Below are 11,814 nucleotides of genomic sequence, written 5' to 3'. Positions count from 1 at the left end.
TAAATTATGCCTGCTTCTTTAAGAGGGAAATATTCTCATTTAGACAATTTCCCCATGCACAAGAACAATAATGAATCCTATAATGCTTCACTCATTTATACCATGAAAAATTATAGTTCAGTATTTCCTTTAACATACTTTTTGTTAGAAGATTACTGAGAACAAGATGAAATAATCTTAGTTTCATTTGATCAGGAACAGGGCAAATATGGATTTGAGGTTCAATTTTTACATAATATTTGCTTTTCAACTATATTTTTGTGAAAATTTTATAGCTCCATTCACAGTCTTTCACATAAAGGTACCAACTACAAAATTAATATTCCTCCATAACAAGTACAACAATGTCAACAGAGCAAGCTTCTGTGGCAGCAATGAGTTCATACAATCACTTAAGCTATATTTACATTTATAACCTTACAGTAACAAAACCACTAGAAACATCAAAATATTACAATGTAATTCTTATTGTGCTAAAAAATATGGTGGCTCATCACAATGAAACACTGACGGAAACTGACATCAGTCCACAACAACTGATATCACATAAGATATCAATGTTGAACTATCATCATATTTTATAAGCACAGCTCTGTAAAGGAACATCGTTTCCTCTATTATCTAGCAAGAAAGGTGATGAATTCAAATTTATATTTCAATAGAATGGAAGTTACAAGAAATACCTGACATTATTAAAATTTTAGTAATGGTTATGAAATAATAATTGATACAGTGATGGGAACAGAATACACTTCTGGAAAACAATACTATAAACTCAGGAAGATAAACAATACTTTTAGCAACTTAAAATTGCTATTTCTTAAGTTTAAAATAATCGTGGGAATGTACTGATTGAAAGCTGCATTTAAAATATTAAGACTGTTTTGTAGGTAAAAAAATGATTTTACATTACCACTTACATCACAGTCTCTGAGTATGATTATGAGGAGGGTGATTGATGATGATGATGATTATAAATTATTTCTAGTTAACTATTTCCTCAAAGTACATAAATATCTTTGCACGACATGATTATGGCAGTACTCTGGTTGATGAATTACAAAAAAATCAGTTTCACTACAAAAAATTAATAATTCATTAATCAGCAGATGCATACAACAGTAACTTATAATTTACAATAATTTATATCTATTTATAGCATTATTGGTGCCTTCAGTTTACAATTTAAATCTAAGAGTACTATCTTCACAATTTACAGACTAGAACAAAGTAAAAGTTCAACATAAATGTCTCACACAATCAGATTCAATACAATGTATTCAAACTGTCTCATTCAAACAAACATGATAGTGAATATACCAACTTTCTTGTTTTACAAAGTACGTTACAAAAGATTTAGCTAATTTTTTTAATAACTGCCGTCACAGGAAACACTTCTATGGAAATTACGTTTTCCAAGAGTGTGATTAATTTTCATACATTGACAATGCTTCTTGCAGTTTACCAATTATCTGAAAAAAAAAAATGAAATAATTAGATAATATGCAGACACTGCCTCTTTATATCTTAAGTAAAGTAGTTTCTCATTCCATAAATGAATAGTCCGATATGAATTCTAGAATGTATTTCAGTTAACATTAAAAACAGTAAGATTACAATGCTGAGTGCATGAACCTTTTATTATTATTATTATTATTATTATTATTATTATTATTTCCTTCACTTTCTCAGACGTTAAGTCCGGTTAAAAATGGAGTGACGCGGACCTTGATCAAGCGTCACTTCCTTTTAACTGTACGGTATGTGTTATATTGCATTTAGGAACTTTCGGGTAATTGAACATGTATCAATAATTACGGATTTCTGTAGTTGTATATATATGTTTGGATGTAGCTGTATTGCATTGATGTACTGGTGGATATTGTGTGGTATGACTCCTGTAGTTGATAGTATAATTGGTATGATGTCAACTTTATCCTGATGCCACATGTCCTTGACTTCCTCAGCCAGTTGGATGTATTTTTCAATTTTTTCTCCTGTTTTCTTTTGTATATTTGTTGTATTGGGTATGGATATTTCGATTAGTTGTGTTAATTTCTTCTTTTTATTGGTGAGTATGATGTCAGGTTTGTTATGTGGTGTTTTATCTGTTATAATGGTTCTGTTCCAGTATAATTTGTATTCATCGTTCTCCAGTACATTTTGTGGTGCATACTTGTATGTTGTTGTTATTATTATTATTATTATTATTATTATTAGACTGCACAAGATCGGTCACATGGATATCAGCACAAGTGCAAATAGACTTTTTGGGCATTATATCTAAAATTCTCTCTCCTCACAACAATAGTTTTAACTTACATCAACCTCTCTGAATTTGAAACTAAATTCTGTAAATCCCAATACAGTGAATGACAGAGGCTACTTATTAGCCACTTCCTTTCTGCCTATTTTCTCACTTCATATGCTAAATTCCTAACTGACATGCCTCCATGTGCACTAATTTTAATTTCTTCTTCAGGTGCATAGTAAGCATGATTGCTACAAGTCTACCTTTGATACTAGTTCTCTACATCTACCCAATGAAATTTCCCAAAAATGTTGTCCTCCTAACTCCCAAGCATTTCTGTTACACTTTAGTTATATCAATCTGTCATATCTTCAGTAACCTCCAGTGCTTTCCTTGTACAAGGAAATAAATGTATCTGCATATACGGTACCCAGGTAACATAACCACTCTGGAAGCCAATCACAATGGACACAATATCATACTAGTACAAAATTTATGACACTATTCTTTCTCTTAAGGAAAGGTTTTAAATATATGGAAAACTATTCTATTAACATGTGCCATATAAAGAAACCCAACACATACCTCTTGGTAAAATTTTATTTGTTCTGTCAAGTACTTCTGCATTGCACATTTAAAATCAATAACCCTTTCACTATGGAAATGGGACACCTCAGCAAGAAGGGCATAAGAAACGACATCTGTACGTCTAATAACTTCTTTCAACTGGGTCTGATCCATTTTGTGGTCACTTGCAAGTTTCTCACATTCCTTCCGTTTTTGGAGGGCACCCTGAAAAGATTTGTTGTTATTACTATTCGTAAGATAGCACATACACCTACACTTAGTTTAGGTGATACAATAATTAATTCAACTGTCGATTACTCCATAAAACTAACTCCAACAATGAGTGATACACTAAAAATCAGAGGATAAAAAGATGAAACAATATTCTGTAAACTAGTTACCATTTTAACTCTGTTACACTTTATTTTGTGTAAGTATTTTTTTATATATGATGGCCAGTAAAAACTGCAAATTTATATGCCTCACAAACATACATGCTCATAAATAAACCATACTCCCGATTATTCATGTGCAGATTATTCATAGCTATAAAAACACTTGCAATATTTTTCTCTATGAAACAACAACAAACAACATGCCACATGATGACAAGTGCCATTTTCAGTGTTTAAACAACTGCACATGACAACAGAATACCATTTCCATTGTTATTGGCCCGCCTGGTCCACGTAAATTGAAAACGAATGGTGTGCAAGTATCTATGAAGGAAGTCAGAAGAAATTTGTAAAAGATATGACAGGGGAAAAAAATGTTGACATTAAAACAAAAACTAGAAATAACTGAAGATATGGGAAGGGAGAAACTACTGATTATGGAATTGGAATGCAGACTGTATGGGACTATAAAAAGAAAGAGCACAAAATACAGGTTTTTGTCAGGAAATGCGATTCTAGTATTGAACCATCTCAACAAAAAGCATCAAGAGGTCTCCATTTGTTGAATTAGAAGCTGCTCTTTCTCAATGGTTTAGCCAAAAACGAGCAAAAGGTGTTCCTGTTTGAGGCACAATGTGTGCCAAAAACGTGAAATTTTTTTCATTAAGCTCTAGGGTTCAAAGTGAGAATTTAAAACTTCATTAGAATGGCTAAAGAGATTAAAACAATATCACAGGATTTGTGAACTTCCTGTGTGAGGAGAGCAGCTTAATTCGAATGTTATGGCAGCCGATTCCTTCCAGGACGAATTCAGAAATTTGTAGAAGAAGAGGATTTCATACCAAATCAAATTTATAGTGCAGAAGAAAGTGGTCTGTACTGGAAATGTCTAGCAACCTAAAACCCTGCTTTTAAGAGTGAAGTTCACGCTCCTGGAGATAAGTCATCTAAAGAACACATTACAAATTTGTGCACTCCTAATGCTTCTCTGTGAAAGACAAATAGAAAATAGTAGTGATTGTAAAATAATAAAAAAATGAACATTCAATGATATCACAGCTAAAGATCTCCCTGCGCATTATTATGACCAAAAAGACGCATGGATGGACAGTGAAATGTTCAGAAACTGGTTCCACACACATTTTGTACAAGTTCAGCAATTTCTAGAGGAGAAAAGATTGCCACAGAAGGCTGTTCTATTGCTTGACAACACTTCTTCACAGCCTGACAAGATGATTCTCATATCTGATAATGGTCTCATTGTAACTAAGTTTTTTTACTGCCTAACGTGACTGCCATTACACAACCAATGGGCCAAGGCACAATTGCACTGGTAAAACGTTGCTACTTCGTTGCACTCACTCACTCTAATCTTTCATGGAGAAAAATACTTCCAGATATAGAACACAGTGATTTTCACGGCACAAATAATTAATCTGGCAATAAGTTCAAATGGTTTTGAAAACATCTACGAAGAAAATGTGAATGAGTGGCTGAAGATCGACAAGTGTGAACCTAGCTTCCAGTACGAGTGTTGCTGAAATTGTGATTGCTGCATCACAACAAAGCAAAGAAGAGAACAGTGAATGTGAAAGTGGTGATGGCGACCGTGACCTCACAGTCATTGTACTGCACTGCAATGTGCTGATACTCTTCTACAGTATGTGAACCAGTAGTGGTTTCAGCACAATGATATTATTGCTAAAAGACAAATTTGAAATGTTGTGCAGAAAAGTATCAATTACTTTCAGAAGCACACCAACATCAGAGACCATTTAAAGAAATAGATAGATCTACAGTACCTAAGCACAGAACTTGGATAAATTTTTGAACAAAGAATACATGTTTGAAAATATCTCTATTATTCATGTCTCAATTATTTGTGCATCATCTTCCTCACGTTATCCTGAATAATCAAGAGTATACTGGATACAGTTTCTTACTTCTAAGTAAATGAGCAAAGACTGAAATTACATCATTTCCATAAATCCCAGATTATTATTTAATTTTTTGTGACTTTACTGTTATATTACAGACATATGCAATGAGGATATTGTACAATGCTACCAGTATAGGCATATGAAAAGTTGCATATCACAGCTACTTTGAGTCAGTCAGAAGGTGTGGAATTGTATTTTGGGGTAACTCAAACCGTATGTGTCTAATACTAAAACTTCAGAAAACCATCATTAGAAATATGCACAATGTAGGGCAAAGAAAATCATGTTGCCCACTCCTAAAAAAAAAAAATGCTATATTAAGTGTTCCTTCACTAGACATATATGAGCTGATTATCTTTATACACAGGAACCCTGATTTATTTGTAGCAAATGATTTTCAACCAGATTACAACACCAGAAATCAAAATAATTTTATGCTGCCCAACCACACTTTAAAACTTTATGCTCAAAATCCACACTATATCAGTATGAAAATTTGTAACACTGTTAAAGGAAGAGAATTCCTCAACATGAATTTAGGAACACTGGAAAAAAGCTTATATGAGAAACTAGTAACATTTCTGTACTATTCAGTAGAAAAATTCATAAATGACAACCTGGAAATTTGAGCAGGAGAGCGCATGTATGCAGGACTTAATTTTTGAAAGTTTCTTATTATTGCCGAAAAATTATTAACTGCTTAATTAATTAAGTAATTAATACTGTATATGATATTATATTACTGATATTACAAGTAAAATTGTAAACCAGTTTGTGTGTTTTGATGAGAGTCCTGTACATGATGTCAATGGCTTGCAATTGTATGTTACAAGACAAACTTCTATTCTATTCTATTCTTCATGTAGAAGATTATGGTACAGATATGTATTATATGCAACATTTTTAACTCACTCTGTGTACAGTCAAAATATCTGGGAAAGACGATATCATCCCTTTATATATGTGAAGTGTATCTGCAAGTGGTTCCCAGTCCAATTTAGGCTGTTCTTCATAAAGCTTGCCAATATCATGGTAGGTATCACCAGTGCGTCTCACAGCTACCGTAAGACTTGCTCGAGGACTTTCTGAAAGTGAACTAAATTAATAAATATCTGTAACTTACAAGGAATTTTAGTTAACTATAAATGGGGACACACAATGAGTGTGAGTGTTTGTTTCTGAACTAGGAACTAGTTTTAAATACCATGTGTACACATAGGGTTTTCTAAACAATACGAAAATGGACTAAAAAGTAAATCCACGAAGGGAGAAAGAGCTTACCGAACAGAAACAACAGCAGAGAAGAACAAAAGGATGGTATTGCTATCTTACAGAACAAGAACTTCCTTTACGCAACATCAAAGAGGAAGGTGTTTAAGGAAATTAACCTCTTCAAGAATTGAGCTAAATAGTTACAGAGAGACTGGGTCCACAAATTACTTTCTTACCTTGTCCTGTGGTGGCTCCTTGGACTACACGAGCCATGGAAACAACTCACCAACAAAGCAAGCGAGAAGGTAATTTCACAAGCCTAAATGAAAGGTTATAATGTAACATCTCATCAATGATAAGGTCATTATGATTCAATAAACATCCCTGGTAAAACCATCTCCGCTACTATAAATCCGATTTGTGTGTGTCACAACCATTATCAGACTAGCCATCTATTACCAAGCAAATATCTCTTAGAACAAATGATATTGTAAGGTGCTTAAAAATTTTATTGGGAAGGCAAAGAGTATCTGGTATGCAAACAGAATAGCTAATTCACAGGATAAAATTAAAACTACAGGGCTATTACAAATGATTGAAGCGATTTCATAAATTCACTGTAGCTCCATTCATTGACATATGGTCACGACACACTACAGATACGTAGAAACACTCAAAGTTTTGTTCGGCTGAAGCCGCACTTCAGGTTTCTGCTCGAGAGCGCAGTGAGACAAAATGGCAACAGCAGCCGAGAAAGCGTATGTCATGCTTGAAATGCACTCACATCAGTCAGTCATAACAGTGCAACGACACTTCAGGACGAAGTTCAACAAAGATCCACCAACTGCTAACTCCATTCGGCGATGGTATGCGCAGTTTAAAGCTTCTGGATGCCTCTGTAAGGGGAAATCAACGGGTCGGGCTGCAGTGAGCGAAGAAACGGTTGAACGCGTGCGGGCAAGTTTCACGCGTAGCCCGCGGAAGTCGACGAATAAAGCAAGCAGGGAGCTAAATGTACCACAGCCGACGGTTTGGAAAATATTACGGAAAAGGCTAAAGCAGAAGCCTTACTGTTTACAATTGCTACAAGCCCTGACACCCAATGACAAAGTCAAACGCTTTGAATTTTCGACGCGGTTGCAACAGCTCATGGAAGAGGATGCATTCAGTGCAAAACTTGTTTTCAGTGATGAAGCAACATTTTTTTATTAATGGTGAAGTGAACAGATACAATGTGCGAATCTGGGCGGTAGAGAATCCTCACGAATTCGTGCAGCAAATTCGCAATTCACCAAAAGTTAACATGTTTTGTGCAATCTCACGGTTTAAAGTTTACGGCCCCTTTTTCTTCTGCGAAAAAAACGTTACAGGACACGTGTATCTGGACATGCTGGAAAATTGGCTCATTCCACAACTGGAGACCGACAACCGACTTCATCTTTCAACAGGATGGTGCTCCACCATCATGATGTTTGGCATTTCTTAAACAGGAGATTGGAAAACCGATGGATCGGTCGTGGTGGAGATCATGATCAGCAATTCATGTCATGGCCTCCACGCTCTCCCAACTTAACCCCATGCGATTTCTTTCTGTGGGGTTATGTGAAAGATTCAGTGTTTAAACCACCTCTACCAAGAAACGTGCCAGAACTGCAAGCTCGCATCAACGATGCTTTCGAACTCATTGATGGGGACATGCTGCGCCGAGTGTGGGAGGAACTTGATTATCGGCTTGATGTCTGCCGAATCACTAAAGGAGCACATATCGAACATTTGTGAATGCCTAAAAAAACTGAGTTTTTGTATGTGTGTGCAAAGCATTGTGAAAATATCACAAATAATAAAGTTATTGTAGAGCTGTGAAATCGCTTCAATCATTTGTAATAACCCCGTATATGTTGTGACTGATAAATCAGATATATGTACAGTATTTAACCATCATTTTCTGAGCATTGCTGGCGAATCAAATAAAAATTTAGTTTCTACAGGGAATCATATAACTTCCTAGATAAATGCCTTCCTGAGACTGATGTCTGAAATACTACTCTGTGATACAAACAAGGGGGGAGATTAAGTCAATAGTTAAATCATTGCAGACTAAGGACTCTCATGGATATAATGGAGTGCCTAGCAGAATATTAAAGTACAATGCTGCACATGTTCACGGGCACTGACTCCATGGGGCCTGAGGGGGCCCAGGGGCCCGAGCCCCATCAAAAATTCGTTTGGGGAGGGGGGGGAGGGGGAGGAGCACCCCCAATAATTTAAGAAACTTTTTAGTTATATTATGCTTTGTAAAATCACAAAATTATGTTGGAATTTTTTATTTTCCTTGTTTGACGATAGGTACCTTTTAAAATACATTCAGTAATGAGTTAAAACAATTGTTACAGTAGTAAGCAGGTTAACTAAAAACGAGTGGGATGAATCATGATAGTGTTATGGTGCTGCAGGCACACTTAGAATTTGTCCCGGTACGCGAACCTTCGGGTAAAGTCGGGCGCCAACAGGCCAGTGCTGCGATCATTGCGACATCAGAAGGACTGGACCAGAAGCACGTGGAACCCTCCTCCTCGCGTCGCGTCTCCTTGACGCTTCAAGACATTATGATGCCACAGCTATATAAAGCCTACCCTGCTGTCACAGTCATTCCATGTGGATAGTTTTGTTCAGTGCATGCTGTAGACGTGTTTAGTGTTTCGACTTCAGTGGACTATTTTAGGACTATATTTTATTTGTTTACTTTAGTCCCTTAGTGTATTGTGAATTAAGTTTGCAATGGTTAAATTTGTTACCAAAAGGGCGTGCTTGGTAGTAGTTGTTACTGCAAGTCAACCTCCAACAATTATTGTGTCATCAATTGCTTCGTCGTCTTCAGGAGAGAACCATTCACAGCCAAAACCTGGACAATCCAGTAAGGGAAGAGCATTTCAGAAGTCTTGGTTGATCAAATATACAAGGCTAGAATATGAAGCACCTACCGAAAAAGTTTTTTGCAATACCCGCAAAGAGGAAGGCGCTAAAAGTCTATTACAATTTTCTTCAAAAAAAGAAGATGCATTACTTCCGTAGGGTTTTCTAACGGGAAAAAGGCTTTGGAAAAATTCTGTCTTCATGAAAAAACAGTTACACATAAAGATGATGTTCTGAAACTAAATTCTATCACTAACCGAAATGTGGCCTTCCAACAGAATGAACAGTTAGATAGTGGTACGAAGATAGGCCTTTAAGGTCTTTAGACAATTTTTGCTACCATGCAATTTCTATGCTGACAAGGACTAGCAATTAGAGGACACAAAGATGTAAACTCAATTTTTTTCCAATTGTTGGAAGTCTGAAAGAATGACATATCCGAGTTTAAACATTGGTTAGGGCGTTCGGGGTATAAGTGGATGTCCCACAATATTCAAAACGAGATCATTGATCTACTAGGAAAGCCTGTGTTGAGAAAGGTGTTGGCTTCAACAAGTGATTCTTTGATTCACGAACAAGTGTCATTTTGTATTCGTACTGTCAACAGTTCCTTAATCATCAACAAAGACTTTATTGGCTTACATGAGACCCCAAACCCTGAATCACAAACACTGTATTATTTTAAAACACTTTTTGGTCGTCTTGATTTGTCAATGGATAACTTATGAGGACAGTGCTATGATGGTGCCTCGAATATGAGAGGTAAGTTCAAAGGACCAAAAAAGTTAATTTCAGATACACAACCAATGCACATTATGTGCACTGCACTGCTCACAGTTTAGACTTGGCAGTTATAGACAGTCTCCACCATCTTATGTCTATGAGGGATATCACAGCTTTAGCCAAGGGCTTAATAAACACCGTAAGGGAATCCAACCGAAGGATGGGACTTTTCAGAAGCATACCTATGAGAGCGCCAATGACCAAGCTGGTCTATGACCCCTTTGTCTGACTCTATGGACCATGGGAGCTTCTAATATCTTGAGAATATTGAAAAACTTTGAAGAGCTTCTAGAGTTTTTTTGAAACATTTTCTGCAGAGGACAAAACAGAGGCAGGTCACAAATGTGCAGGCTACCTTGAGTCAATGTTACAATTCGAGACTTCTTCCTTTTTACATCTTTATTACCATGCAATGAACCCAGCAGAAGATGTCAATGAAAAAATTCAATGCCCTCATCCACACGTTGCTGATCTGGAAAAAATATATGAGGGCTTGATTTGTATATTGAATGGAAGGCATGATAGTTTTGAACACTTTTGGGAATTCTGTTTAAAAGAGAAACCTTCACAAGTTGATGATCCTTCACTTCCTCGGAATCTAAGTATACCAAAGTAGTATGAAAACAACGAAGCCAGCTCACAGCACACTTTCAAAACTTCAAAGGAATACTACAAAGCTATTTAAATCTAAGTTTGTGAAACGGTGCAATCCTGCATTAATGAGCGGTTTGCTTCAACTGGACGGCACAGGTCATTGCAGTTGAACAAGAGTGCTTGCTTTTACTAAACAGAAGTGAAACAAATTTGGAAAAATCAACCGAGTTTTTGAAAAATGACCTAGACATTGAGAGACTGTGCTTAACTTTAATATGTTAGCTGATATGGCTAATAAAAAACAACTGGTCTTAAAAAACATGTGTTATGTAAGAAAGTACATTACACAAGAGCTTGCAGTTGGAGAAATGTTATGAGAAGTGGTGAAGTGCATTAAGCTTCTCCAGGTAGCTCCAATCACGACAGAAGCAGCAGAACAGTCATTTGGCGCCCTTAGACGTCTATAGTCTTATCTCCAGTCAACAATGGGACAGAAGCGATTTAACAACTTGGCTATTGTTCTAGTCCACTGAGATGTTTTGGATGAATTGGATATCAGACCAGTCATCACCGACTTCATATTCAGTAATCCCGTCAGACAGTCGACAATTGTACCTAAGACAAGAGCCCTAATAATGGCATTTAGATCAATATTAAAAATCTTTATAAAGTAGAGGCTCAAATACATATATAATGTCTAAATTTTCAGTTTTGAAATATCAGTACTAGTTTAGTACTATATTACTATACTACTATAGTACTATATTAGTTATTTTCAAATACTTAAATATTTTTAGGGTGTAAGACCCCATTGAAACCCACTATTTATATACTTTTTGACAAAGTATTAGGCATACTGTATTAACTTTATTAACTGTATTAAAACATTAACTTTGAGATATTGTTTTTATTTAATGAACCCTGAGCCTTATTCAAAGTAAGCTTAAATTAGCTATTTCACTTATTAGTCAAAGTGCTATTGCTGTGTGACAGCAATATTTTATGTTTTATTCTTTTAATGATAGTTTAGGATTTATTTAAATATAATCTCAGTCTTTTGAGAGCTATATATTCACTGCTCTGTAATAGTCTACAAGCATGATTATTACTGTAAATTAAATTTGCTTTTCATGAAAATATCGTGTGTTTATGTCTTTTT

At 35.6% G+C, this 11,814-nt stretch overlaps 1 protein-coding gene across 1 annotated transcript in view; it reads right to left on the bottom strand.

Annotated features, from left to right (window-relative positions):
* Positions 1 to 238: 238 nt before the first annotated feature.
* The window catches only part of LOC126470664 (sorting nexin lst-4), a 98,795-nt gene continuing 87,219 nt past the window's right edge, over positions 239 to 11,814 (bottom strand). The window contains exons 10-12 of the mRNA XM_050098658.1: positions 6,066 to 6,238; positions 2,837 to 3,043; positions 239 to 1,472 (exon numbers count right to left, since the gene is read on the bottom strand). Of these exons, the coding sequence (XP_049954615.1) occupies positions 1,428 to 1,472; positions 2,837 to 3,043; positions 6,066 to 6,238 (425 nt within the window). The 3' untranslated portion in view covers positions 239 to 1,427. The remainder of the gene's footprint in view (positions 1,473 to 2,836; positions 3,044 to 6,065; positions 6,239 to 11,814) is intronic.

Source organism: Schistocerca serialis, chromosome 3 (genome assembly GCF_023864345.2).
Source record: "Schistocerca serialis cubense isolate TAMUIC-IGC-003099 chromosome 3, iqSchSeri2.2, whole genome shotgun sequence".
Classification (NCBI taxonomy): Eukaryota; Metazoa; Arthropoda; class Insecta; order Orthoptera; family Acrididae; genus Schistocerca; species Schistocerca serialis.
Note: the sequence above shows the minus strand (reverse complement) of the source record. Positions and strands in the feature narration are given on the sequence as shown.